Source organism: Geotrypetes seraphini, chromosome 2, assembly GCF_902459505.1.
Source record: "Geotrypetes seraphini chromosome 2, aGeoSer1.1, whole genome shotgun sequence".
Taxonomy (NCBI): domain Eukaryota; kingdom Metazoa; phylum Chordata; class Amphibia; order Gymnophiona; family Dermophiidae; genus Geotrypetes; species Geotrypetes seraphini.
The window spans coordinates 67,319,633-67,347,307 of NC_047085.1; the positions used below are offsets into that span (position 1 = coordinate 67,319,633).

General features: G+C 43.1%; 1 protein-coding gene across 3 annotated transcripts in view; it reads right to left on the minus strand.

Moving 5' to 3' along the window:
- The window catches only part of SPAG1 (sperm associated antigen 1), a 208,728-nt gene that overhangs the window by 75,082 nt on the left and 105,971 nt on the right, over nt 1-27,675 (minus strand). For all 3 annotated transcript variants that reach the window (XM_033933137.1, XM_033933135.1, XM_033933136.1), the window contains 2 exons: nt 13,806-13,953; nt 25-456 (listed from right to left, as the gene is read on the minus strand). In XM_033933137.1, coding sequence (XP_033789028.1) covers nt 25-456; nt 13,806-13,953 — 580 coding nt within the window. The remainder of the gene's footprint in view (nt 1-24; nt 457-13,805; nt 13,954-27,675) is intronic.

Below are 27,675 nucleotides of genomic sequence, written 5' to 3' on the forward strand. Positions count from 1 at the left end.
AAGGCAAACCAGCATACAACTTACCTAAGCTCTTCAACTTTTCAATAGCTTCTGAGTACTTGAGCACTGCCTCTCCAAACTGCCCTTTTTTAAAAAGTTCATTTCCTTCGCTTTTCAGTTCTGCTGCAGTAGGAGGGAGTAACACAGATGCCTCTTTCCCATGTGGCAATGATTCTGATCCTGAATGCTGCTCAACTTCATCTCCGGCATTCTTTTTACATTGTTGCTCTAATTCTTTATTTATCTGCTGGTGAGTTTCGTTTCCATTCTGCACTGATGAACGTTTGTTCTTTTTCTCAGAGAGGCTTTTTGTTTGACTCTGAGACTTATTCTTGTGTGTTTGGGTGGGATTCTCTTCAAATTTACAGCAATCTTCTTTGGCAGAAAACTTCTTTGGCACATTCCCCATTTCACTCTTCTTGCTTGCGATCGCTCCAACCGCTGGCACACCAGTTTCTACAAGGAAGATTAGTGTTGGCATTATCAGAAGGAACTATTGCTAAGGCACAGGAGGGGTGTTTAACTAAGGAATGTTAAAAAAAAAAAAAAGAAGCAAGACTAAGACATCTGCAGCATATAAAGACAATTCTGGCACAGTACAATGTACTTACACTGGATATCAGATGACTAGGAATCACTTGCGAAGGCAGCATTTTAGAAGGCAGCTTATCATTACACAGTAATATAATTATATCAATTTCACCTCTCCTTTCAGGTGAACAAATTACCGCCCTTCATTTATATTCACTTACTGGTGGAATATCCAACCTTCCATGTAACTCTTATTACAGAATTTTATTTTTAAAAAAGTATAATTCATTCATCCTTATACTTTCACAATTTTACAAGCAGATATCATCAAACTAATCTGTATTACTAACCAGCATAAACACACTTTTCTTGCTTGTATTTATGAAATAAGCATTATGTATTAGTTTGGTTGAGAAAAGAAAAAAAAATCATTCAACATTGTCAGATATAATTACACATTTAAACCAAAGACAAAGTATTTCTTCTAATAAAATAACTAAGAGTTTCAGATACTTTAAATCTATCAGGGCCCTCTTATTAAGGTGTACCAAGCCCTAATGTGGGCTTACTGCACCAAAAAAAGGCTTACCACAGAATGTGCTAAAGCATCTTGCAGTAGTTTTCCTATTGGCAAATACAATTTTTTTTATAATTATTTTTTGAGAATGGGCATTGCATGGGTAGGAAAGGTGTGTAAACGTATTAATCAGCTTGTGTGATAAAGGATCGCATTGTTGACCACCTTGACGGACACAATCTGATGAGAACCAGCCAGCACGGCTTCAGCAAAAGAAGATCTTGCTTGACAAACTTGCTGCACTTTTTCGAGGGAGTTAACAGGCAGAAAGACAAAGGTGACCCGGTCGACATTGTATATCTGGATTTTCAGTAGGTGTTTGACAAGGTCCCACATGAACGACTACTTCAAAAAATTGTGAGCCATGGGATTGAGGGTAAAATACACATGGATCAAAAACTGGTTGGCAGATAGAAAGCAAAGAGTGGGGGGTAAATGGACAATACTCGGACTGGAAAAGCGTCACCAGTGGAGTGCCGCATGGTTCGGTGCTTGGGCCTGTGCTCTTCAACATATTTATAAATGACCTGGAAATTGGAACGACGAGCGAGGTGATTAAATTTGGAGATGATACGAAGTTATTCAGAGTAGTAAAGACGCAGGAGGATTGCGAAGACCTGCAACAGGACATAAACACGCTCGAGAAATGGGCTGCGACATGGCAAATGAAGTTTAACGTGGACAAGTGTAAGGTGATGCATGTTGGTAACAAAAATCTTATACACGAATACAGGATGTCTGGTGCAGTACTCGGAGAGACACCCCAGGAAAGAGACTTGGGAGTACTGGTTGACAAGTCGATGAAGCCATCCGCACAATGCGTGGCAGCGGTGAAAAGGGCAAACAGAATGCTTGGAATGATTAAAAAGGGAATCACAAACAGATCAGAGAAGGTTATCATGCCGCGTCGCCGTACTTGAAGAAGGACACAGTACTACTCGAAAGGGTCCAGAGAAGAGCGACTAAAATGATTAAGGGGCTGGAGGAGTTGTCATACAGTGAGAGATTAGAGAAACTGGGCCTCTTCTCCCTTGAAAAGAGGAGACAGATGGGATATGATTGAAACCTTCAAGATAATGAAGGGAATAGACTTAGTAGATAAAGATAGGTTGTTCACCCTCTCCAAGGTAGAGAGAACGAGAGGGCACTCTCTAAAGTTAAAAGGGGATAGATTCTATACAAACGTAAGGAAGTTCTTTTTCATCCAGAGAGTGATGGAAAACTGGAATGCTCTTCCAGAGGCTGTCATAGGGGAAAACACCCTCCAGGGATTCAAGACAAAGTTAGACAAGTTCCTACGGAACTAGAACGTACGCAGATAAGGCTTGTCTCGGTTAGGGCGCTGGTCTTTGACCTGGGGGCCACCGCGGGAGCGGACCGCTGGGCACGATGAACTACTGGTCTGACCCAGCAGCGGCAATTCTTATGTTCTTATATTAGCATGCACTCACTGGTTAATACAAGAAACCTTAGCACTTCCTAAAATAAGAGGCAGTAAGGGCCAGATTCTCTAAAGGGCACCTAAAGTTAGGCACCTAACTTAGACTCTCTTTCACTAAGCTGCGGTAGAGCTTTCTACCACAGCCCAGGGCGTTAAATGCTCCGATGCTCATAAGAATTCTATGTGTCCAACCAAATATTTCTCAGCTATATTCAAGGGATGCCAAACAAGCACTCATATCATAACACTTAATTTCATTCCCCAGTGTTTTCATAAATTTTTTTTATCGATCCTCAGCTGGCTTCGCTGGCTTTCCATGATGTTCAAATGCTCAATGCTTCAGCCATTTTGGTCATTGGATCATATATATAATTTTTTAAATTGTTTTTTTATTTCTTTCTATTTTAATAAATAAGCAATACATATATTATCACTTATCTGAATTAAACAGTTGCCAGGATCACCTCTTCCTATATGTCCATGTTTCAAAAAGATTTTCTTCAGGGTTGAGGTTCATCCAATATTCTTTTTCAAAAGTTTGTCTTTAGCACATGGAATACTATACCATTGTCAACGGATAGATGAAGCTGAATGGCTGTTGACTTTGTTTCTTTAGTTTGTCTGTGTCTGATGTCAGTTCCTCCTTTTTAAAGACCCGCAGATGACATATGGAAACAACTTAACATCCAATTGGATTGCACTTCAATCATGTCAATTCATTAACCCGTTGCAGCAAAGTCATATCAAAGACATCCAGTCTAGTTCTTCATTCAAACCCTCTGGCACTAGTGAATTCAGACGGAATATCCTTTTTTGTTCTTTCAAATTCAAAGGTTTTAAATAACATATTTAAAAAACTTTGAATTTGTTTCAAATTCAAAGTTTTTTAAATAATATATAGAAAAACCTTTGAATTTGAAAAACTCAGCGGAAACTCAGCAGAGATCACCAAGATAGGAGGGACTCCCATCTAGTGCACTTGGGCATTCTGACCCAGGGGATCAACTCCAATGACGCAGCCCGAGACCCCAAAACCTGCAGATAAAACCAGGCCGAAGGAGCTGGACAGTCCAAGAGAATTCTGATGTTTTGACAAAGGTTCTGTCCACTTTCCCTGAGAGGAAACACATAACCCTGTCTGGAGATGAGGAGAAGCCCCAGAAACTCCAGGGACTGGGAGGACTCCAAGTGTCTCTTCCTGAACTTGCCAACGCTTGAAGAATAGATACTCCCATCCCCACCGCACTTTTGTACACCCAACGAGACAGAGTCCGGATCATCCACTGTTTCAGGAAGGGTGGAAAACCACCCCAATTACAATCACTTTGATGAACATGCAGGAGCCGTTGTGAGGCCCAAGGGGCAGAGCTGCAAACTGGAAATGCTGTTGTAGAACATGAAAATGCAGAAACCTGCAAACTCTGGGCAGATTGAAATTTGGAGGAAATCTCTGTGAGATCCAAGGACACTAGAAACTCCCCTGGAGACAGCAGCTAGCACTGTGTACTTCGTTGTTCATTTAGACAAAGGAAATTCACAAAAAGTTGGTGACCGATTGCAGATCCAAAATAAATCTCCAATCCTCTGAGCCTTTCTGGCATGAAGAAGTATCAAAAATATCCATTTAAGTTCCCATTCGCAGACTGGAGCAGGTTCCAGCATCACAAAGACTAAGAGTTGTTGCAGAATAGCGCAGACCCTGTACTCTGTTGTGGTCGATTTGCCGGAGACCAGAAACCAAGTTGGAGGCAAGCAAAGGAGGAGTAACAAGCGTCCAATGAAAGTCGAATCCACTCCTGACAAAACTGTAGAAGACAGCCTGCGACATTTGTGCTTTCTGGCATAGCCATTGGACAGAAACCTGAGGACACCTGGAACTGGAAACGTGGGTATAGCCCTTGGAACATTTCTAATAGGAAAAACCTGAGTATCCCTGATGACACCTGTGGGAGGAATGAAGAGAACTATGATCCCTTCCCGAAGTCCAGCAAAACTGGTTCACAGGGAGCAATGTAGGTTGGCATTTGCAACACCTGAGTAGAGGACCATCCAGATTTATACCCAACAAGAATCTGGCCCTTAAAAAGGCGGCCACTGAAGGTGATCCTGAAACAGCATCCTCATCCAAAGACAAATCCAAGGAGTTCGGCGCTCAGACACTGCACCAGCAGAGACCATAATAAGAACTCGAATGAAAGGTGGGAGAGGGGAGATATGATAGAGACGTTTAAATACCTACATAATATAAATGTGCATGAATCGAGTCTCTTTCATTTGAAAAGAAACTCTGCAATGAGAGGGCATAAGATGAAGTTAAGAGGTGATAGGCTTCGGAGTAATCTGAGGAAATACTTTTTTACGGAAAGGGTGGTAGATGCGTGGAACAGTCTCTCAGAAGAGGTGGTGGAAACAGAGACTGTGGCTGAATTCAAGAGGGCCTGGGATAGGCATGTGGGATCTCTCAGAGAGTAAAAGAGATAATAGTTACTGTGGATGGGCAGACTAGATGGGCCATTTGGCCTTTTTCTGCCGTCATGTTTCTATGAGATCATAAAGGGTGCCTCTATACCAACCAGCACCACCCGAGGATAGGCATGCACCTTCACAGGCACAAACCATAAAGGAAGTGGCCACTATCACTCTGCTACCTGAGGATGCTGGAAAGGAATAGTTTGTAATATAACATCCACCCTGTTATCCTAAAAGTCCTGAAACCTCACTCCCCCATCACTAGGGGGGTGGAGGTGGGGGCTGCATGCTGGAAATCCTGCGCCATAGTGGGATCTATCTCAGTCTGTTCAGACCTGCCAAAAATCAGGATTCCTAGAATAAGGTATTTAAGCAAGCTCTTAGGGAAAACCTAATAAAAAATTGTGCTTCAATTCAAAAAGCCTAGAGCAGTGGTTCCCAACCCTGTCCTGGAGGACCACCAGGCCAATTGGGTTTTCAGGCTAGCTCTAATGAATATGCATGAGAGAGATTTGCATATAATGGAAGTGACAGGCATGCAGATCTGCTCCATGCATATTCACTAGTCTGAAAACCCGATTGGCCTGGTGGTCCTCCAGAACAGGGTTGGGAACCACTGACCTAGAGCACAGACAGTTTTCAATTACCCTGGAAAAATAGATGGCCTAATCCCAAAAAGAACTTCACACATGTTGAAAATTTTTCTGTCAGTCACTAAAGCAAAAGAAACTGAAAGGCTATGCAGAAAATTTTAAGATGCCAAGAAGTCTGTAACAACTGAGACATATCTAAGCTGTCCAGTTTCAACTGAGCAGCAGGTTGAGCCTCCTCTGGGATTATTTTATTTTTCACCTGGGGAAAGAAATACATTTTTACTATGGATGATTTTTCCATAGGGCAGGGCTTCCCAAACTGTGGTTTGTGAGTTTAAATGGGATTGTGACTTTGGCAGGCCCTTCAGAAAGATGTCATTGCTCTGCACCTCCAGAGGCTTACACACTTTCTGTGGCTCTGACCCCATTCTTCTGGCCACCAAAAGTATGAAAAGTGCTGTTATACAATACTCCAAGGATTTCAATAAATATTTTTAAACATTGCATTAGTATTTGTGCATCACTAATATTCCCCATGAGGAGTTCTATGTCATTTATAGGTAAGAAGAAACTGGTCATATCCAGGAGTTACAAGTATTACATTATATTCGTTGCATACAAAGGGATTACAATCTTACATTAAACATTTCAAAAGAGGAAATCATTATCTTTAGGAAAATTAATTTTCACAAAGTATATCTTATTTAGGAGTTCTCCAGGTTTTGAGTCTTAGACTTAACAAAACAAGTTCTCCTTATACAGTACTCCCCTGAAATTCATGAGGGTTCCGTTTCAAAAACACCTGCAAATTTTGAAAACTGTGAATATGGTTTTTCAGCTGATCGAAGGTAGGAGAGGGCAGCTGGGGTGCTGGTGGGTGCTTAAATTGTACTTATGAAGCCGGACACATTTTCTGACCGCCTCTTCCTGGTACTAAAGTCATGGTTACACCAATCAGGAGCTGCTTTGATATGCCAGATAGCGTGTCAAAGCAGCTCTTGATTGATGTAACCATGACCTTAGTATCAGGAAGAGGCGGTCGGAAAATATGGCAAATTACTGAGTCTGTGATTTGCAAACAGCGAATTTGCGGGAAAGCAATGTTACTTACCATAACAGTTGTTATCCAGTGACAGCAGGCAGCTATTCTCACTAGTGGGTGATGTCATCCGACAGAGCCCCGATGCGGACATCTCACAAGCATACTTGCTTGTAGAAACTTTAGAAGTTTCGAGTCGCCCACACCGCACATGCGCGAGTGCCTTCCCGCCCGATGCACCGGGCATGTCTCCTCAGTTCAGATAGCTAGCAGAGAAGCCAACCCAGGGAAGGTGGGTGGGACGTGAGAATAGCTGCCTGCTGTCCCTGGATAACAACTGTTATGGTAATTAACATTGCTTTATCCCAGGACAAGCAGGCAGGTATTCTCACTAGAGGGTGACCTCCAAGCTAACCACAATGGGATGGAGGGAGTGTTGGCAACTTAGGAGAATAAATTTTGTAATACAGTTTGGCCAAACTCTCCATCCCGTCTAGAGAAAGTATCCAGACAATAATGAGAAGTGAAGGTGTGAACCAAGGACCAAGTAGCAGCCTTACAAATCTCCTCAATCGGTGTCGGAATGAGGAAGGCTACAGAGGCTGCCATTGCTCTGATCTTATGGGCTGTGACTTTACTGTGAAGGGGTAATCCAGCCTGGGCATAGCAGAAAGAGATACAAACCGCCATCCAGTTGGAGATGGTACGCTTAGAGATAGGGCGTCCCAACTTGTTCGGATCGAAGGAGATGAAAAGTTGAGGAGCAGTTCTGTGTGGCTTGGTGCGTTCCAGGTAGAAAGCCAAAGCACGTTTACAGTCCAGAGGGTGAAGAGCTTTTTAGTTTTTTTTTAGTTTTAAGTTTTTTATTGATTTTTTCACATATCAACAAGTGTTATAAATTTTCCATACATTTATCTTAACAATACACTTGATATCTCTATAATGTATTTTATATAAACCATATTTTATATTATTTTTCTTATGAATTTATATAACATATATATTGTAATGATTTTATCAATTATTATTTAATTATGAACCCTTTTCCCTCCCTTTATCACATTAATTTCTCATAAGACTATCATTCATTCATTATGATATATTTTTTATAATGTATAATAAAGAGAATAAATTCTTTACCCCTTCCCTCCCTCCCTTCTTTAACCATTATCTTATTATGGGAAAAAATTAAAATCAGTCATTGCAAAAATCTGTGAAGAGGGTGAAGAGCTGATTCTCCAGGATGAGAATGAGGCTTTGGAAAAAACACAGGAAGAACAATGGATTGATTCAGATGAAATTCCGAGACCACCTTGGGGAGGAATTTGAGGACCACCTTGTCATGATGAAACACTGTAAAAGGTGGATCCGCAACCAATGCTTGAAGCTCACTAACTTGACGAGCAGAAGTGAGGCCAATGAGAAACACCACTTTCCAAGTGAGATACTTCAGAGGAGCCTTGTTAAGAAGTTCAAATGGAGGCTTCATAAGCTGAGAAAGAACAACATTGAGGTCCCAAACCACTGGAGGCGGTTTGAGGGGAGGATTGACATGGAAAAGTCCTTTCATGAATCTGGAAACCACAGGATGAGCAGAAAGAGGTTTCCCTTGAAGAGGCTGATGGAAAGCAGCAATTGCACTCAAATGGACTCGGATCGATGTAGACTTGAGGCCAGAATGAGATAGGTGCAAAAGATAGTACAAAACAGAGGACAAGGAGGCATGTTGAGGCTCCTTGTGATGAGAAAAACACCAAGTAGAAAATCTAGTCCATATTTGGGAATAGCATTGCCTAGTAGCAGGCTTCTGTGAAGCTTCCAAAACATCCCGCACAGCTTGTGAAAACTGAAGGGGGGTTACGTTGAGAGGAACCAAGCTGTCAGGTGTAGCGACTGCAGGTTGGGATGAAGCAGAGATCCCTGATGCTGCGTAAGCAGAGATGGAAACACTGGTAGAAGGAAGGGCTCCCTGCTGCTGAGTTGGAGAAGAAGGGAGTACCAAGGTTGCCTGGGCCACCGAGGAGCAATCAGAATCATGGTGGTCCAGTTGGGCTTGAGCTTGACCAGAATCTTTTGAATGAGAGGAAACGGAGGAAACGCATACAGAAAGAGATTCCTCCAGTCCAAAAGAAAAGCATCCGCCTCGAGGTGATGAGGAGTGTAGATCCTGGAGCAGAACTGAGGCAGTTTGAAGTTGTGGGGGGCTGCAAAGAGGTCTATCTGAGGCGTTCCCCACAGAGAGAAGATGTGATGAAGGGGCGTGGAATGGAGAGTCCATTCGTGAGGCTGGAGAAGACGACTTAAGTTGTCCGCCAAGGCATTGTCCACCCCCTGAATGTAGACAGCTTAGAAGGTGTTGTGGTGAATTGCCCAATCCCAAACTTTCAGTTTCCTGACAGAGGGAGGCCGATCCAGTGCCTCCTTGTTTGTTGACATAATACATGGCGACCTGGTTGTCCCTGCGAATGAGAGCCACCATGTCGTGAAGGAGATGCTGAAAAGCATTGAGAGCATTGAAAATCGCTCTGAGTTCCAGGAGATTGATGTGATACAGGCGGTCCGCACTGGTCCAATAGCCTTGAGTGCGCAGATCACCCAGATGAGCCCTCCAGGCATAGGTCGAGGAGTCGGTCGTGAGAACCTTCTGATGGGGAGGCGTGTGAAACAGCAAACCTCTGGAGAGATTGGAAGAGAGCATCCACCAGCGAAGATTCTGTGTCAGAGCAGGAGTGACCTGGATGTGACGAGTCAGAGGGTCGGATAGCTGCGTCCATTGAGAGGCCAGGGTCCACTGAAGAATTCTGAGGTGAAGTCTGGCAAAAGGAGTCATATGCACTGTAGAGGCCATGTGGCCCAGAAGAACCATCACGTGTCTCGCCGAGATGGACGGGCGAGAGGATACTGAATGACAAAGATGAAGAAGAGCATCCAGACGTTGTGGAGGCAGGAACGCTCTGAGTTAAATGGTATCCAGAACAGCTCCTATGAAGGGAAGAGTCTGGGAAGGTTGCAGATGGGATTTTGGAAAGTTGATCTCGAACCCCAGACTCTGCAGGAACCAGATCGTCCGTCGGGTCGTCTGGACGACTCCCTGAGATGTGGAATCCTTGATGAGCCAGTCGTCGAGGTAGGGAAACACCTGCAGACCGTGGTTCCCAAGTGCTGCGGCCACTACAACCAGGCACTTGGTGAAGACTCTAGGAGACAAAGCCAGGCCGAAAGGAAGCACTCGGTATTGAAGATGAAGATGTCCCACCCGAAATCTGAGATATTGTCGATGAGAGGCCGGATGGATGGGGATATGAGTGTAGGCCTCCTTGAGATCCAGAGAGCATAACCAGTCGTTCTGCTCGAGGAGGGGATAGAGAGAAGCTAGGGTTAACATGCAAAACTTCTCCTTGACCAAAAACTTGTTGAGCACCCTGAGGTCCAAAATAGGACGCAGATCGCCAGTCTTCTTCGGAACAAGGAAGTACCAGGAGTAAAACCCCTTGTTCCGTGGGTCCAAAGGGACCGGCTCGACAGCCCGGAGCTGGAGCAAAGCCTGAGCTTCCTGAAGAAGAAGGGCGGTCTGGGTAAAGTTGGAAGGATACTCTCTTGGAGGATGTTCCGGAGGAACTTGACGGAACTGAAGAGAGTATTCCTCCCTTACGATGGAAAGGACCCAGAGGTCGGTGGTAATAGTCATCCATCGATGATAAAAATGATGGAGACGACCTCCGATGGGAAAAAGAGGGGAGGGCAGAACGATGGTAGTTATGCTCTCTACGAGACAGTCAAAAAGGCTGAGGAGCCTTGGGGACAGCAGAAGTTTGAGATTTTTGCAGTGGCTTCTGCGGGTGCTGTCTCTTAACAGGCTGACGGATGGTAGGTGCCTGTTTCGGTGGGTAACGCCGCTGGTAGATCAAAGGTGGACGTGATGGACGAGGAGGAGCAGGCTTGGGCTTCGGACGGAGAATTGACTGGTAAGACTTCTCGTGGTCTGATAGCTTCTTGGTCGCCGCCTCGATGGACTCATCAAAGAGGTCGGCTCCAGCACACGGGACGTTAGCAAGCCTGTCCTGAAGATTCGGGTCCATATCGATGGTCCGAAGCCACGCCAGGCGTCGCATGGCCACCGAACAAGCAGCAGTCCTTGCAGAGAGTTCAAAAGCGTCGTAAGATGACTGCATCATCTGCAGCCGCAGTTGGGACAACGAAGCCAGAACCTCCTGGTACTCGAACCGAGCTTGAGAGTCCAAATAAGACAGAAACTTTTGCAGAACTGAGAGGAAAAACTCGAAATAGGTTGCAAAATGAAAATGATAATTGAGGACTCGAGAGGCCATCATCGAGTTCTGGTAGATGCACCTGCCAAACCTGTCCATGGTCTTGCCCTCCCGGCCAGGAGGAACGGTGGCATAGACCTGGGAGGGATGAGACCGTTTCAACGAGGACTCCACCAAGAGGGACTGATGAGAGAGTTGGGCCCCATCGAATCCTTTATGGTGCACTGTGCGGTACCTGGCATCCAATTTCCCGGGAACAGCTGGTATGGAGTAAGGTGTTTCAAAACAGCGCATGAAGGTCTGGTCCATCAGCTTATGCAGAGGAAGCCGGATAGACTCAGCAGGCGGTTGAGGGAGATGCATTGTCTCCAGATACTCCTTGGAAAATTTGGACCCCGAGTCCAGGCTAATGTCGAGATCCACAGCCATCTGTCGAAGGAACGAAGAGAAAGACAGCTGGTCAGCCAGAGCCGGTCCCCGAGAAGGACTGGAAGATGTCGAGGCCTCTGGATCCAACGAGGCCGGGGATCGGCAGGGAGAAAAAGATCCTACAGTGTCCTCGAGTTCCGGCATAGGAAGAGGTGAAGAAGCCGGCAGCAAATATTCGAGGAAAAGCTGCTTCCTACGAGGCGAGGCATGCCTTGATGAATGGCTCGAAGAATGCCTTGAGCGATGGCCAGAACTGTGCCTGGAAGTAGGCCTCGACCGCCGAGGTGAGCGAGGCACTGTTGAGGTTTCCAGCGAGTGGATGGGGCTGGAGGTTTTGGATCGAAGTAGAGGTGGTTGGACGGAAGCACCTCGAGGCACCCGCCAAGTCTCGAGGCTCGGCATCGAGAGCATCGGATCCGGAGGAGGCCCTCGCAAAGACTCTACTCCTTGCATCGAGTGAATCGGTTCCAGTGGAGGCATGGGCAAAGACTCTGCTCTTTGCGATGCATGCATCGATGCCAGACCAGACACTCGCAGAGACTCGGCTCCCTGCAGCAAGAGTGTACATCGTGGAGGCACCGGAGGCGGCTCGACCTCGCGGGAGGCCTCCGCGTGCCCAGGCTGGATTTGGGAGAGAAGCTTCGGCCCCATAGTGGTGAAGAGCTCAATGAATTGCTTCTCCAGCAAGGTCTGGAACGAAGCCGGCAAGGAGGGATCCGCATCCGCAATGGGACCTTCTGCACGGGCTTCGCGCTCCCTGGCGCCCTGGTGCTTGGACTTAGAAGTCTTGGGCACCTTTAGCATCACGGGGGGAATGGGTTGCTGTGCTACCTGACCTGAAGAGACAGAGGAAGGCACCGCAGCAGGCGTCGGAATCGAAGCCAGCACAAACGAAGCAGGCTTGAGGAGACTCAAGACTGCAGAGGTGGAAGACGGAAGAGTCGAGGCGGAAGTCGAAGGTTTGGCACTCGTTGATGATGACAACTCCGTCGAAGCCTCCATGCTGAACAGCGACTCCCACAAGATGCAGCGACGCTTGAACACACGTGCTGTAAGCGTGGAGCAAGGCCGGCACGATTTCAGAAAGTGTTGAGGCCCGAGACACTGAATACAGTGTCGATGAGGGTCCGTCAGCTAAATCGCGAGCTGGCACTTGACACACTTTTAAAAATTGGTGATAGGCCGGGACATAGGCCGAAAAAGCTCCGCCGCTAGATCGAAGCCGCGGGGCCGCGGCCACGTGGCCTGCCGGTCGAACGGATGGAAGAAATTTTTTTTTTAAACAATAAAACACAATGAAAACCAATGATTATGAGTAAAAAGAACCCAAAACCGCAGACCTAGAAGGCACAAGTGAAGATACTTTGCGCAGAGAGTCGAAGACGGACTTCTCGGCTCCGCGGAAAAGTAAGAACTGAGGAGACACGCCCGATGCATCGGGCGGGAAGGCACTCGCGCATGCGCGGTGTGGGCGACTCGAAACTTCTAAAGTTTCTACAAGCAAGTATGCTTGTGAGATGTCCGCATCGGGGCTCCGTCGGATGACGTCACCCACTAGTGAGAATACCTGCCTGCTTGTCCTGTGATAATTTACTGTACATGGTTTAGTTGACCGGAGACCTTTGAGACATGTTGTTCTAAGACTTCAGCTTCAAAGAATGGTCTAATAAAGCATTAGCATACATCTGGTTTTTAGCTCACTACTTTTCAGTATTAGCTCAAGGCAAGTCCCCCATTCCCTAAGAACTTACAAACTAAGTTTCTATTTAAGGCAATGGAGGATTACATGATTTGCCCAAGATCATGAGAAGATGCAGTAGAAACTAATGCTAGCCTCCTCAGGTCTCAGCCCCCTGTCCTAACCACTAGGGTACTCTTCCACTCTTTAAATCAAAAATTCATCCTGAATCTTTTTAAATTATACAGCTTTCTCATCAAGATACTTTGCAACATAATGGCACATTGACATCAAAGCCCCGAAGCATTTAAAATGGCATTATAGAAAAGGCTGAAGCTAAATATTTAAGGCACAAAAACATCTAGGAAAGCTTGAGGCATGTCATGGGTGGTGCGAGGTCCTCAAGAGTGCCGATGTTCATCATTCACATGCTATACAGAATTGGGGATAGACTACTTGCATTACTGCTGACTGTGGGAGAGCTAAATGAGAGTCTGTGAGCTTGATTGCCATCTCTGTATACCCAGGTCTGTTGTCTTACATGAGGCTCTTACTTGCCTAGAGGTTTACAGTAAGGTGCTTTGCTGGGCTACAACAGTGCAGTTCAGTGGCATAGCCAGACAAGCAAAGAGAGTGGACCTAAGACCAAAGTGAGAAGGCCCAAAATTTCATCTCCATCCCCCACCACTGCTTTGCACAACAAATGATTACAATTTGAACAACATGAAGTCACTGTGTAAATAGACTTTTAAAAATGTAATAAACAAAAGTTTATTTTACTTTTCTCATTCTTGCTCTTTCCAGTGTCTCCTCTTTCATTTATGTTGTCCTCATCAGAATCTTCTACATCTTGAATGAGAATCTGTTTTCCTTTTCTTTGGGACATATTCAAGTCTTTTATCTTCAGTTCAACTTCACATAACATATTCTAGTATTGAGTCAGAAGAGGGAAAGCAAATTAATATATTGGATAATATCCAGAATTAATAAGAGCTACCTATACCAATTCACATAATTAAGTTACCTGATTTTAAATTAATATTTTTCTCAAAGTCAGTTAGTGAATCTGATGACTTCTACATTGAATTATTATATAAGACAAGCAAAAATCACAATGGTCAAAAAACAGATAAGAAAATGTAAACAATTAAAAAATGTAGTCAAAACATAAAAGTAAAACACAAATAGATAAGGCACCACAATGGACTGCATTTACTAAACAATAGCAAATGTAAAAACAATGTAAAAGGCATTTAGCACATGTTAATTTATTTTTATTTATTTATTTATTTATTTAGATTTTTATCCTGTTCTCCCAGTAGCTCTGAACGGTCTACAGATAAACATACACAATGGAGAGTAATTATACAAATAACATGTTCTATAGGTTAAATGTTTGGACATACAAGACTGCGAAGTAGATAAATACGGGAGTATACAGTAAATTAAGAGAAGAGTTTAAGTATATGTAGTTTAGTTTAGTATCAGTCGTTTAGTTTGGAGTAGTTTAGTTTAGTACAAGTTAGTTGAGTTTCGGTACAATTTATCAGAGTACAGACTAAGAGAGGACTGTACTGAAATTTAGGGAGAGGGGAGGGGGGTTTAAGGGGGAGTGGGCTGGGGTGACTTTTAGTTGAAGAGGAGGGTCTTTATCATTTTACGGAATGTCAATAATGATTTCTGTTGTCTGAGTTGTGGGGGGAGTTGGTTCCAGAGATGTGGAATGAAGTGGCTGTAGGATCGTTTGCGGGCAGTTTCTGAGAGGAGGGACCTTCCAGGGGGAATGCATAGGCGTATTTCCGATTTTGAGCGGAGGGTGCGGGTGGGTATGTAGATGGGAAGCTTGGATTGTATGTAGGAGGGGGCGGTGGTATAAATTCTTTTGTGGGCTATTGTTAGGGCCTTGAAAGCACAGCGCTGGCTAATTGGGAGCCAGTGTTCAGCGCGGAGTGCCGGGGAGACAGGATCATGGTAGTTGAGGTTGTGTAGGAGGCGGATAGCTGTATTTTGGACCCTTTGTAGGCGTTTGAGATTATTTTTGGTTAGGCCATTAAATAGGGAGTTACAGTAATCCATTCTGGAGAGGACATATGCGTAAAGGAGTTGGGTGAGGTCAGGTGTGGAGATGTAGGTTTTGATCCTTTTCAGTTGGCGGAGGTAGTAGAAGGAGGTGGAGATTACTTGGGATATGTGGGCAGATAGGGATAGGTGTCCGTCTAAGGTTACTCCTAGGCTGCGCACCTGATCTGTTGCCTTTAGTAGAGTGGAGTCCCATGCTAGTGTGGGACGTGTGTACTTGGTGCTTTTTTTCCTGATCCATAAGAGTTCGGTTTTAGAGGCGTTAAGTTGCAGTTTGTTGTTTGACATCCAAGCTTTCATGTCAGATAGGCATTGTTGTAGGTTAGCAATTTGGGACGATCGGTTTTCGCCTAGTGGGAGGAGCAGCTGGATGTCATCTGCATAAGAGTGGATTTTAATGTTATATTTTTGTGCTATATCAATGACAGGCCTGATGTAGAGGTTGAATAGGAGGGGGGGATAGAAGGGCACCTTGAGGAACACCATATTTGATAGGCTTGGGGTGAGATTTATGTGTCCCTAGTAGGACAGTTTGGGTCCTTTGATGGAGGAAGGAGGTGATCCATTGGAGGGCTGTGTCCTTGATTCCGAGGTCATAGAGTCTGGATGTGAGGAGGTGGTGGTCGACTGTGTCAAAGGCAGCGCTGAGGTCAAGTAGGACTAGTAGGGCATCACTGCCTTGTTAACACACATGAACCTTTAGTAAAACATCTCTCTAGAAATCCAGCATGGCTATATTTCAGGTAACAGACTGGTTATGTTTCAGGTAATAAGACTGGAAGCCATATTGATCCCTGAAGCTGCCCTGTAAACATCTAAAAGCTAAGTTACTCAGCATTTCATATTCTGTTCTTTTGACTGGTTTTCAGCATTATATCTGCTTAATTTCTCTTCTCCTCCCTGTTTCTTACTAAAAAAAATATAAAAAAAACACAAAAAAATCCTTCTCTTTCCTCTGTTAAATCTTATTTCCTCTTCCTGCATTTTTGTTTAAAATACTGTGTTTTAGGTGGTATAGAGCCTATATTTCTGGTGCCTGTGGCTCAGGGTGACTAAAGTAGGGAAAATCCTGTTATAAATCCTGTGTTTTAGGGTAGCACTGATAGAACCTGCAGTTTTGTTTAAAATACTGTGTTTTAGGTGGTATAGAGCCTATATTTCTGATGCCTGTGGCTCAGGGTGACTAAAGTAGGGAAAATCCTGTTATAAATCCTGTGTTTTAGGGTAGCACTGATAGAACCTGCATTTTTGTTTAAAATACTGTGTTTTAGGTGGTATAGAGCCTATATTTCTGACTCACTAGTTTTTAGCCATTGTGTCTGATTAGGTGGAGAAGGGAGGGGCTCTGTTTTACTTCTAAGGTTAATTGCATTATCTTTGGGACATTGCTGTGAACAAGGCTGCCCTGTAAACATCTAAAAGCTAAGTTACTCAGCATTTCATATTCTGTTCTTTTGACTGGTTTTCAGCATTATATCTGCTTAATTTCTCTTCTCCTCCCTGTTTCTTACTAAAAAAAATATAAAAAAGCACAAAAAAATCCTTCTCTTTCCTCTGTTAAATCTTATTTCCTCTTCCTGCATTTTTGTTTAAAATACTGTGTTTTAGGTGGTATAGAGCCTATATTTCTGATGCCTGTGGCTCAGGGTGACTAAAGTAGGGAAAATCCTGTTATAAATCCTGTGTTTTAGGGTAGCACTGATAGAACCTGCAGTTTTGTTTAAAATACTGTGTTTTAGGTGGTATAGAGCCTATATTTCTGCCTTACTAGTAGTCTTACTTATAGTCCCACCAACCCCAGGGACCACTATTCATATATAGAGACCCATATAATCAGGACTACTCAAATCAAGTCACTTCACAACCAATTAAGATGACCTTTATTCTATGCAATCACTGTGGTGCTTTAATTCCAAGACATACTATTTGGAGGCTTAAGGCTTGCCCCATCTGTCTTCAACTTGCCAGTATTAAGGAGGAGCTCTGCAAACTTAAACAGGAATTGAGTACAATTAAAGCAGCTTCCATCACTCCACAAAATCATACCAACTTACCACCTCTACCTCAAAGAATAAAACAGCCCAGGAATAAATGGGTCATAGTAGGCTCAGGAAGACTACGACATGTAACACAGAAACATCCACCTTCACTAATATTACCTCTACAGAATTCCTTCGCACCACTAGTGCACTGCGATACTCAGGAAAACAGAAGGGAGGTGGGACTGGAACCAATGAAGGTAACTCAAGAGAACAAGCGCACCCTAAGTACAAATAAAAAAGCCAAAAACAGAAAACTATTACTGTTGGGGGATTCCATCATCAGAGGCATTAACCTTGGAACACAGGGCGAGGAGACCAAAATAGTGAAATGTCTTCCAGAATCCTCAGCTACCAGGAGTTCCAGGCAAATACTGACTATAATTAAGGAAGAAACTAAGGATTTTAACACTGATGTTGTTATCCATCTGGGAACAAATGACCTGGCCAACAACTCCACACTTGCAGCACAGAAAGCTTTTCGGGAGCTTGGTGAGGGCGTGAAACCTTTTGTAAAGACTTTAGCTTTTTCTGAAATACTGCCTGCATATGGAAAAGGAGAGCAAAGAGTGAAAAACACAGAGGACTTTAATAGATGGCTCAGAGCCTGGTGTCATCAAGAAGGCTTCAGGTACATAGGAGGATGGGGAAATACATGGAAGGACAAGAAGCTAAATTGCACTGATGGGCTACATATTACTACAGCAGGAAAAAGAAACCTTGCAGAGAAATTTAGACAATATTTTTCTAGGCATTTAAACTAGAAGGTGGGGGTCGTGTATGTACGAAGGACAATTATAGAGACCACCCCCGGCAAAAGAAAAGATGTGATAGTAGTAAAGGCTGCAACATAAGCAATATCAGCAACTCATTTCTTAGTATTGCAACGGAAAGTGAAACGACACAAAAATCCATACAAAAAAGGAGATTATCGCTGAAAAATAGCTGGAAAGCGATGACCACAAATGCTCGCAGTCTAAGCAACAAAGTTCATGATCTGCAAGCCCTGATATTAGAGGCAGATCTAGATATTGTTGCTATCACAGAGACATGGTTCAGTGAATCACATGGATGGGATGCAAACATACCGGGATATAATCTTTTTAGGAAGGACAGAGATGGTCATAAAGGTGGAGGAGTAGCTCTCTATGTAAAGATCAATAAACAAGCGACCAAAATGCAAGGGACCTGGGGAGAGGAAGAAGCGATATGGATTGCTCTGAAAAGAGAAGATGGAACTTCTATCTACGTGGGTGTAGTCTACAGACCTCCGACTCAATCGCAGCAAATTGATAAGGATCTGATTGTGGATATCCAAAAGTTTGGAAGGAAAGAGGAGGTTCTGCTGTTGGGAGATTTCAACCTGCCGGATGCGGACTGGAATGTTCCTTCTGCGGAATCGGAAAGAAGTAGGGAGATTGTGGATGCCTTTCAAGAGACTCTGCTCAGACAAATGGTGACGGAACCCACAAGGGAAAAAGCGATATTGGATCTGGTCCTCACAAATGGAGAGAGTATCTCTAATGTTCCTGGGTAGTAGCGATCTGGGTAGTAGCGATCATCAAACGGTTTGGTTTGATATAACGGCTAAAGTGGAGAGCGGCCACACGATACTTAAAGTCCTAGATTTCAAACGTACGGACTTTAATGCGACGGGAAAGTACCTGAACAAAGAGCTGTTAGGATGGGAGGACATAAGAGAAGTGGAAAGACAGTGGTCTAAGCTGAAAGGAGCGATAAAAATGGCTACGGACCTTTATGTGAAGAAAATCAATAAAAACAAGAGAAAAAGGAAGCCGATATGGTTCTCCAACCTAGTGGCTGAGAAAATAAAGGCGAAAGAGTTGGCGTTCATGAAATATAAAAAAACCCAAGAAGAGGAGAGCAGAAAGGACTACAGGGTGAAACTGAAAGAAGCCAAGAGAGAGATACGTTTGGCGAAGGCACAGGCGGAAGAACAAATGGCTAAAAATGTAAAAAAGGGAGATAAAAATTTTTTCAGATATATTAGTGAAAGGAGGAAGATAAAAAATGGAATTGCTAGGCTAAAAGATGCTGGGAACAAATATGTGGAGAGTGATGAGGAGAAAGCAAATGTGCTAAACAAATACTTCTGTTCTGTGTTCACAGAAGAAAATCCTGGAGAAGGACCGAGATTGTCTGGCAAAGTTACACGAGAAAATGGAGTAGATTCTGCGCCGTTCACGGAGGAGGGTGTTTATGAGCAACTTGAAAAACTGAAGGTGGACAAAGCGATGGGACCAGACGGGATCCATCCCAGGATACTAAGGGAGCTCAGAGAGGTTCTGGCGAGTCCTATTAAAGACTTGTTCAACAAATCTCTGGAGACGGGAGTGATTCCTGGGGATTGGAGGAGAGCGGATGTGGTCCCTATTCATAAAAGTGGTCACAGGGATGAAGCAGGAAACTACAGGCCGGTGAGCCTCACTTCAGTTGTTGGAAAAATAATGGAAGTGTTGCTGAAAGAAATGATAGTGTATTTCCTTGAATCTAATGGGTTACAGGATCCGAGGCAACATGGCTTTACAAAAGGTAAATCGTGCCAAACGAACCTGATTGAATTTTTTGATTGGGTAACCAGAGAGCTGGATCGAGGACATATGCTAGATGTAATTTACTTGGATTTCAGCAAAGCCTTTGATACAGTTCCTCATAGGAGGCTGTTGAACAAACTTGAAGGGCTGAAGTTAGGACCCAAAGTGGTGAACTGGGTCAGAAACTAGCTGTCGGACAGACGCCAGAGGGTGGTGATTAATGGAAGTCACTCGAAGGAAGGAAAGGTGACTAGTGGAGTCCCTCAGGGTTCGGTGCTGGGGCCAATCCTGTTCAATATGTATGTAAGTGACATTGCTGAAGGGTTAGAAGGAAAAGTGTGCCTTTTTGCAGATGATACCAAGATTTGTAACAGAGTAGACACCGAAGAGGGAGTGGAGAATATGAAAAAGGATCTGCAAAAGTTAGAGGAATGGTCTAATGCCTGGCAACTAAAATTCAATGCAAAGAAATGCAGAGTAATGCATTTGGGGATTAATAATAGGAAGGAACCGTATATGCTGGGAGGAGAGAAGCTGATATGCACGGACGGGGAGAGGGACCTTGGGGTGATAGTGTCCGAAGATCTAAAGGCGAAAAAACAGTGTGACAAGGCAGTGGCTGCTGCCAGAAGGATTCTGGGCTGTATAAAGAGAGGCGTAGTCAGTAGAAGGAAGAAGGTGTTGATGCCCCTGTACAGGTCATTGGTGAGGCCCCACTTGGAGTATTGTGTTCAGTTTTGGAGACCTTATCTGGCGAAAGACGTAAGAAGACTTGAGGCGGTCCAGAGGAGGGCGACGAAAATGATAGGAGGCTTGCGCCAGAAGACGTATGAGGAGAGACTGGAAGCCCTGAATATGTATACCCTAGAGGAAAGGAGAGACAGGGGAGATATGATTCAGACGTTCAAATACTTAAAGGGTATTAACGTAGAACAAAATCTTTTCCAGAGAAAGGAAAATGGTAAAACCAGAGGACATAATTTGAGGTTGAGGGGTGGTAGATTCAGGGGCAATGTTAGGAAATTCTATTTTACGGAGAGGGTGGTGGATGCCTGGAATGCGCTCCCGAGAGAGGTGGTGGAGAGTAAAACTGTGACTGAGTTCAAAGAAGCGTGGGATGAACACAGAAGATTTAGAATCAGAAAATAATATTAAATATTGAACTAAGGCCAGTTACTGGGCAGACTTGCACGGTCTGTGTCTGTGTATGGCTGTTTGGTGGAGGATGGGCAGGGGAGGGCTTCAATGGCTGGGAGGGTGTAGATGGGCTGGAGTAAGTCTTAACAGAGATTTCGGCAGTTGGAACCCAAGCATAGTACCGGGTAAAGCTTTGGATTCTTGCCCAGAAATAGCTAAGAAGAAAAAAAAAAAAAAAAAAAAATTTAAATTGAATCAGATTGGGCAGACTGGATGGACCATTCGGGTCTTTATCTGCCGTCATCTACTATGTTACTATGTAACACTGACTGACAGTTAAAGATTGTTTCAACTGAGTTGGATGACAACTGTTGTATCTCAAATAGTTGTTTCTGCTGATGTTATGCCTCATGAACTAATCCCACTATGAAGAGATTTTATAATTTACGTGCCAAAACCAACTGCAAGTCATCATGCACAAGTAGAACACAGAAGCCGACTGCATACTAAATCATTAACTTCTCCTATGGAAGCATTGGATGATGGCAGGAATCCGTACTTTGGAGGATGTAATAAAAAATGGTAAGCTGCTGGAGTTTTCACAATTGCAACATAAGTTTAGTCTTAATAAATCGCAATATTTTAGATGGTTGCAATTGAAGTAGGCCATTCAGGTAGGGTTCCCTGAATGGAAAAATCTCATTAATTATCATAGTTTGGAATTCTTATGCTTTCAGATGGATTCAATGGATCACAGAGCTGCACAGTGGTATAAATTAATATCTGGATTTGTAAACAAAAAACCAAAAAATGGTCTTAGAGACATTTGGAGCATTGAGATAAAGCATCAAATTAATGCATCTCAATGGCCACGACTTTGGTCTTGGAAGTTAAGATGTACGATGTCAGCATCTATGAGACAAACGTGGTTTTTTTCTTTTATATAGAGCTTTTTGGATCCCTGTTCGTTTGCAAAAAATAGATAGTTCTAAGTCTAATAGATGTTGGCACTGTCATCTTGAAGCTAGGACATTAGATCATCTTTTATTCTATTGTCCATTTATTTTATCATTTTGGAAATCAATTTGGCCTCAAATTAATAGGATGTTAGAAAATCCGGTAGCCTTGACATATGATACTATTTTATTTGGAACAACTATGAGAGCAAGAATCTCGTCAGATAACAACAAGCTTTTGTTTATTTTAACTGGAATAGCAATACAACAAATAACATACAATTGGAAAACATATGACAAGTTAAATTATAATTTTTGGTGGAATTCTGTGTGTCATATATACAAAATGGAGCTCACAATAGCAACGCAAAAAGGTTATATTAGTAAATTTCAGAAAGTCTGGGGACCGTTAACAGATTTTTGTAATTAATGATTAACTTTTCCCATGTTAAGGTATTTGATTAGGGGGGGGGGGAAAGGGTGGGTTTTACTTGTTGTTATTATATAATACATGAGTATTCAATAATTCCACAGTAAGGATGATTTTATGATTTATTGAATAGGGAGGGAGGGAGGGAGGGGGAGGGATTATTAGATTCAATAAGAATGATATAAATGTTAGATTTCTTTCATAATGTTTAAAATATTATAGCATTTTAATTTGTAATGAAATGTTAAATTTGATGCTTATATGAGAGTTAATCAAGTGTGTATCTTTAAGTTTTAAATGAGTTTATTTGCTACACTTGTTGTAACATACGAAAATGGTTCCCCTCCTATGGTTCCCCACTGCATTATCATGAAGTGGTTCTTATCAAACAAATTCCAGATGATTTTGGAGGGGATAAGATGTCCTGATTACAGCTTCGGGGGAAATTTTGGATATTTGAATTACAAGCAATTAAACTACTCAGCTTGAATGATTGTATTGAATGGTATACTCTGATATGAACTCTGTACCCTTTTATTGCATATCTGTTATGGGTTTGGGATATTGTTTTAATAAAGTTCTTGAAGACTTATAGTTTTAGATGTCATCATCTTTTTTATTGGTAGGTTGCATTGGGTTGGCGTTCACTCCTGTTGATCCACCATTTTTTCCTGGCTTCCCACTGCTGCGGTAACAGGTTCCTGAAGGAAGTGAAGCTTCCAAAACGGAGCTCTGTCAAACCTGACAAAATACAAGTTTTCATGTTTGAACGCATAATAGTGTGTGTTGTGAAATTACAGAACATAAGAATTGCTGCTGCTGGGACAGACAAGTGGTCCATTGTGCCCAGCAGCCCGCCCTGCATTGTGCCCTAACTGAGTCCAGTCCTACCTGTATACGTTCTGGTTTAGGAGGAACTTGTCTAACTTTGTCTTGAAACCCTGGAGGGTGCTTTCCCCTATAACAGCCTCTGGAAGAACATTCCATCCTCTGGGTGAAGAAGAACTTCCTTACGTTCGTACGGAATCTATCCCCTTTTAACTTTAGAAAATGCCCTCTCGTTCCCTCTACCTTGGAGAGGGTGAACAACCTGTCTTTATCCACTAAGTCTATTCCCTTCATTATCTTGAATGTTTCAATCACGTCCCCTCTCAGTCTCCTCTTTTCAAGGGAGAAGAGGCCCAGTTTCTCTAATATCTCACTGTACGACAACTCCTCCAGCCCCTTAACCATTTTAGTCACTCTTCTCTGGACCCTTTTGAGTAGTACCGTGTCCTTCTTTAAGTACGGCGACCAGTGCTAGATGCAGTGTTCCAGGTGAGGTCGCACCATGGCCCGGTACAGCGGCATGATGACCTTCTCTGATCTGTTTGTGATCCCCTTCTTAATCATTCCTAGCATTCTGTTTGCCTTTTTCACGGCCGCCGCACATTGCACGGATGGCTTCATTGACTTGTCAACCAGTACTCCCAAGTCTCTTTCCTTGGGGGGGTCTCTCTGAGTACTGCCCCAGACATCCTGCATTTGTGTATAAGATTTTTGTTACTGACATGCATCAAAATGTTAAACTTCATTTGCCATGTTGCGGCCCATTTCTCGAGCGTGTTTATGTCACGTTGCAGTTCTTCACAATCATCCTGTGTCCTCACTACTCTGAATAACTTTGTATCGTCTGCAAATTTAATCACCTCGCTTGTCGTTCCAATTTCCAGGTTGTTTATAAATATGTTAAAGAGCACCGGTCCAAGCACCGAACCCTGCGGCACTCCGCTCGTGACGCTATTCCAGTCCGAGTATTGTCCATTTATCCCCACTCTCTGTTTCCTGTCTGCCAACCAGTTTTTAATCCACGTGAGTATTTCACCCTCAATTCTATGGCTCGCAATTTTTCGAAGTAGTTGGAAGTTCAGATCTAATACTCATTTATACTCGGACTTTAACATATGGTGTGGAAACTGCACATTGATTAGACACACTTGGATTTGTTTTGTATGTAATGTTTTCATTTTGGCACATTATTAAATTGCAAGAGACCAATTGATGTTCTCTGTGACCACTTCCTAGTTGGGATAGGCCTATAAGAAACGCTCCTGTAAGAGGGTGTTGGTTTCTTTAAACTAGTACCATGAATTGAGGGCACTCCCTTCACACTTATTACATATTTTTATGGTTAATTGTTCAAATTCTCTCCATGTATATTATCTATATATGACAGGGTGAAGATCCTGTCATTGGCCAGCAGAAGGAAGCCTCAGCAGTAGGAATGGAGCTCATCTGCAAAGGCACCTGGGAGCTGTCCACTCATCCTGAGTGGAAAAGGGTGCTGAAAAGCACAGTTCCAGCACAAAGAGCTGGGGAAAACAAAAGCTCCTTTGGGAGCCCAGGTGATCCTCATGGGGAGGAATGCTGGTCCAACCCTCGGTAAACCTGATCTAGACCATCCTGACCACTACAGCTGGGAGTGACCAGAAAGAGTCAAGCATGATGACTAGCATAAACTTTAAGAGCAATACATGGATTGATTTTATCTTTTGTTACTTTTTGAGTCATTATAACTCATTCATTTGGTTTTGTTAAGTTCGGGGGGTAAGTTTAAATGATCCAATTGCAGTTAGCCCCATATGACGACGCAACGTGCTGACATTATTGAGAACTCCAGCATTTAAAATTGGCTTTATTTGCCAAATGCATGAACGCCAACAGTTGAAGCAAAGGTATTTTCATACTTTTTCTCAAACCATGCACCTCAGCCTGTCCTTGAATGGTATCAATATCCTCTTTTTGTTGATTTCATATTTTGAAAGCAACACATCTACAATGATAACCGACAAGAGTTGAGTTTGTGAAGACAGGCTATCAGCAACTTTGCACAGCGAATGGCACAGCAACAATTTCCCCTGAGGAAGCCTATGTGTGAAACGGTTAGGACACTGTTGGGAAAGAAAGATAAGTACATTCAAGTTTGTATTGGAGTTTGCTGTGTGGATTTTACTATCAATTGATAGTCTTTTTTAGAAGTTGTTAAGACTTTGTTCTATGACTCTTTTGTCAGCCAGTATTCTTTATCTACCCATTCTGTAGCGCTGTTAATACAAAGGGAATTTCAAATATAAAAAAGAAAAAATATATTTAAAAAACTAAAGTATTGTTGTGATTGCAAAAATATTTGATTAGAGTACAAGTTATGAATTTTGATTTTTTTCACAAATATCTATGCTGACAAATGACGGGTTTTGACGAGTGATAGTACCTTTGCCCCAAACTAGTGTCTTTGCAAAACTCTGTTTTTGACCCAGGGGTATTTGAGGTCTTTTTTCTCATTATCACAATCAAATATCATATACTTTACTAAATTCATTTTTCTAATATACAGTAAAACCTTGGATTGCAAGTAACTTGGTTTGCAAGTGTATTGCAAGACAAGCAAAACATTTTATTAAATTTTAATTTGATATACAAACAATGTCTTGCAATAGAAGTACATACAGTATACATACATCACAACCGAACTGATGGTTCTTCTCTCTCTGACAGTGCAAGAGTGTAGTGACTGTTCTAAACAAGCAAAGTTTTGCAATACGAGTACATACAGTATACACGCTTCACATCATCACAACTGAGCCGATGGTTCTCTCGCTGACGCTGCAGGAGTGTAGTGACTGTTCTAAATGAGCAAGGTGTTGCAATACAAGTACTTATGGCATTTTGAATTAAAATTTTTGGGTTGAACAAATCGTCTGAGGTTCCATTATTTCCTGTGGGGAAATTTGCTTTGATATACGAGTGCTTTGGATTACAAGCATGCTTCTGGAACGAATTATGCTCGCAAACCAAGGTTTTACTGTATTACATTTTGGTGACATAGTTTTGCAATGCTTACATTCTTTGCAAGCAACAATTTTTTTCCTATAGTAATTGGACCACTTAAGTCGGTGCACTCTCTCCCTCCTTTTTGGATAGAGCCCTGATCAGCCAATCATCCAAGTAGGGATGTACCTAAATTCCTTTCTTTTGGAGATGGGTTGCTGCCACTACCATCACCTTTGTGAAAGTGCATGGCCTGAATGGCAGAGCGGAGAACTGGAAATGCCTCTCCAGCACATGAAATCTCAAGAATCTTGTTCAAGTGTTATATGATAGTATTTCATGTTGTTCTTTTTGTGCACTTGATGAAAGTTTGAAAAAGAATAAAGAAATTAAAAAAAAAAAAAAAAAGAATCTTCTGTGTGTTTGATAAATTGGAATATGGAGATAAGACTCTGTCAAATCCAAGGAGGCAAGAAACTCCCCGGTGTAACCGCCACAATGACCAACCAAACTGTCTCCATGTAGAAATGCTACACCTTTAATGGACAGACTTCAGCTCCAGGCTTGGTCTCCATTCTTCTGAGCCTTTTTGGGCACTATGAAGTATATAGAGTATCTGCCAAAGCCTGATTCTCTGAGTAAGTCAGTTTCTATGACTTGAATGGCCAGCAGCCTGTCCACCGTTGCACAAACCTTGACCACTTTTTCTGGTCGCCCAGCCAAAGACTCCACAAAGTATTCTGCCAGGGAGTAATTGAATTCAAGTTGATATCCTTCTTGGATAATGTCCAGCACCCAGTGGTCTGAGTTGATATGTACCCACACCTCCCAGAATTCCATAAGCCGGCCTTCTATATGCGGGAGTCTGACTACAGTCCTGGAATCATTGTGATCTTTTGAAGATGGTGGTAGAGTGCGATCCAGTGGACTGGGTCCAGCTAGCGTTGTCATACCTTTATCATGCCCTCTGTGCCACTCATTGGGCAGAGAATCCACTGGAGTACTGCTGAAAGCACCTGGAGCCACGAAAATGATTACAATTAGACCCTCAAGAGTTCTGAAGCCTACTGTCCGGAAGTGTTTTCAGTCAATGATCAGCCACACTGGCCATAAGATCGTTCAAATCCTTTCCAAACAGCACCTGACCCTTAAAAGGAAGTCTGTTTAAAGTGGTTTTAGAAGCCAAATATCCCACCTATTGCCTGATCCACAACATTCTGCAGATGGAGATAGCATAAGCTGAAACCCGAACATGACTAACTGAATATGTCTCGTTGTCCATGTTAGCAATTCTATGGACTCCAGTATGACAGGCATGTGTCACGAAAGAAGCTGCTGAGGCTGCTTTAAATCCCAAGGCTAAGGCTTCAAACTGATGTTTGAGGACCACATCCACTGTGAGGTCCTACACATCCTTCCAGACTACACCCCTCTCACTAGGGAAAGAAGTCTACTTGGTAACCTGAGCTAACAGTGAGTCCACCTTACGCTGGACAAATAACTGCTAAAATTCAGAAGCTATGGGATACAGCCTTGTCATTATCTTGGCTCCCCTTAAGGAACCGTCTGGAACCTCCCGATGTTCCGTAATTAGAGAAATAAGATCCGGATGCGAAGGAAAAAATGAAGTCTGTGCCTGGGAAGCAC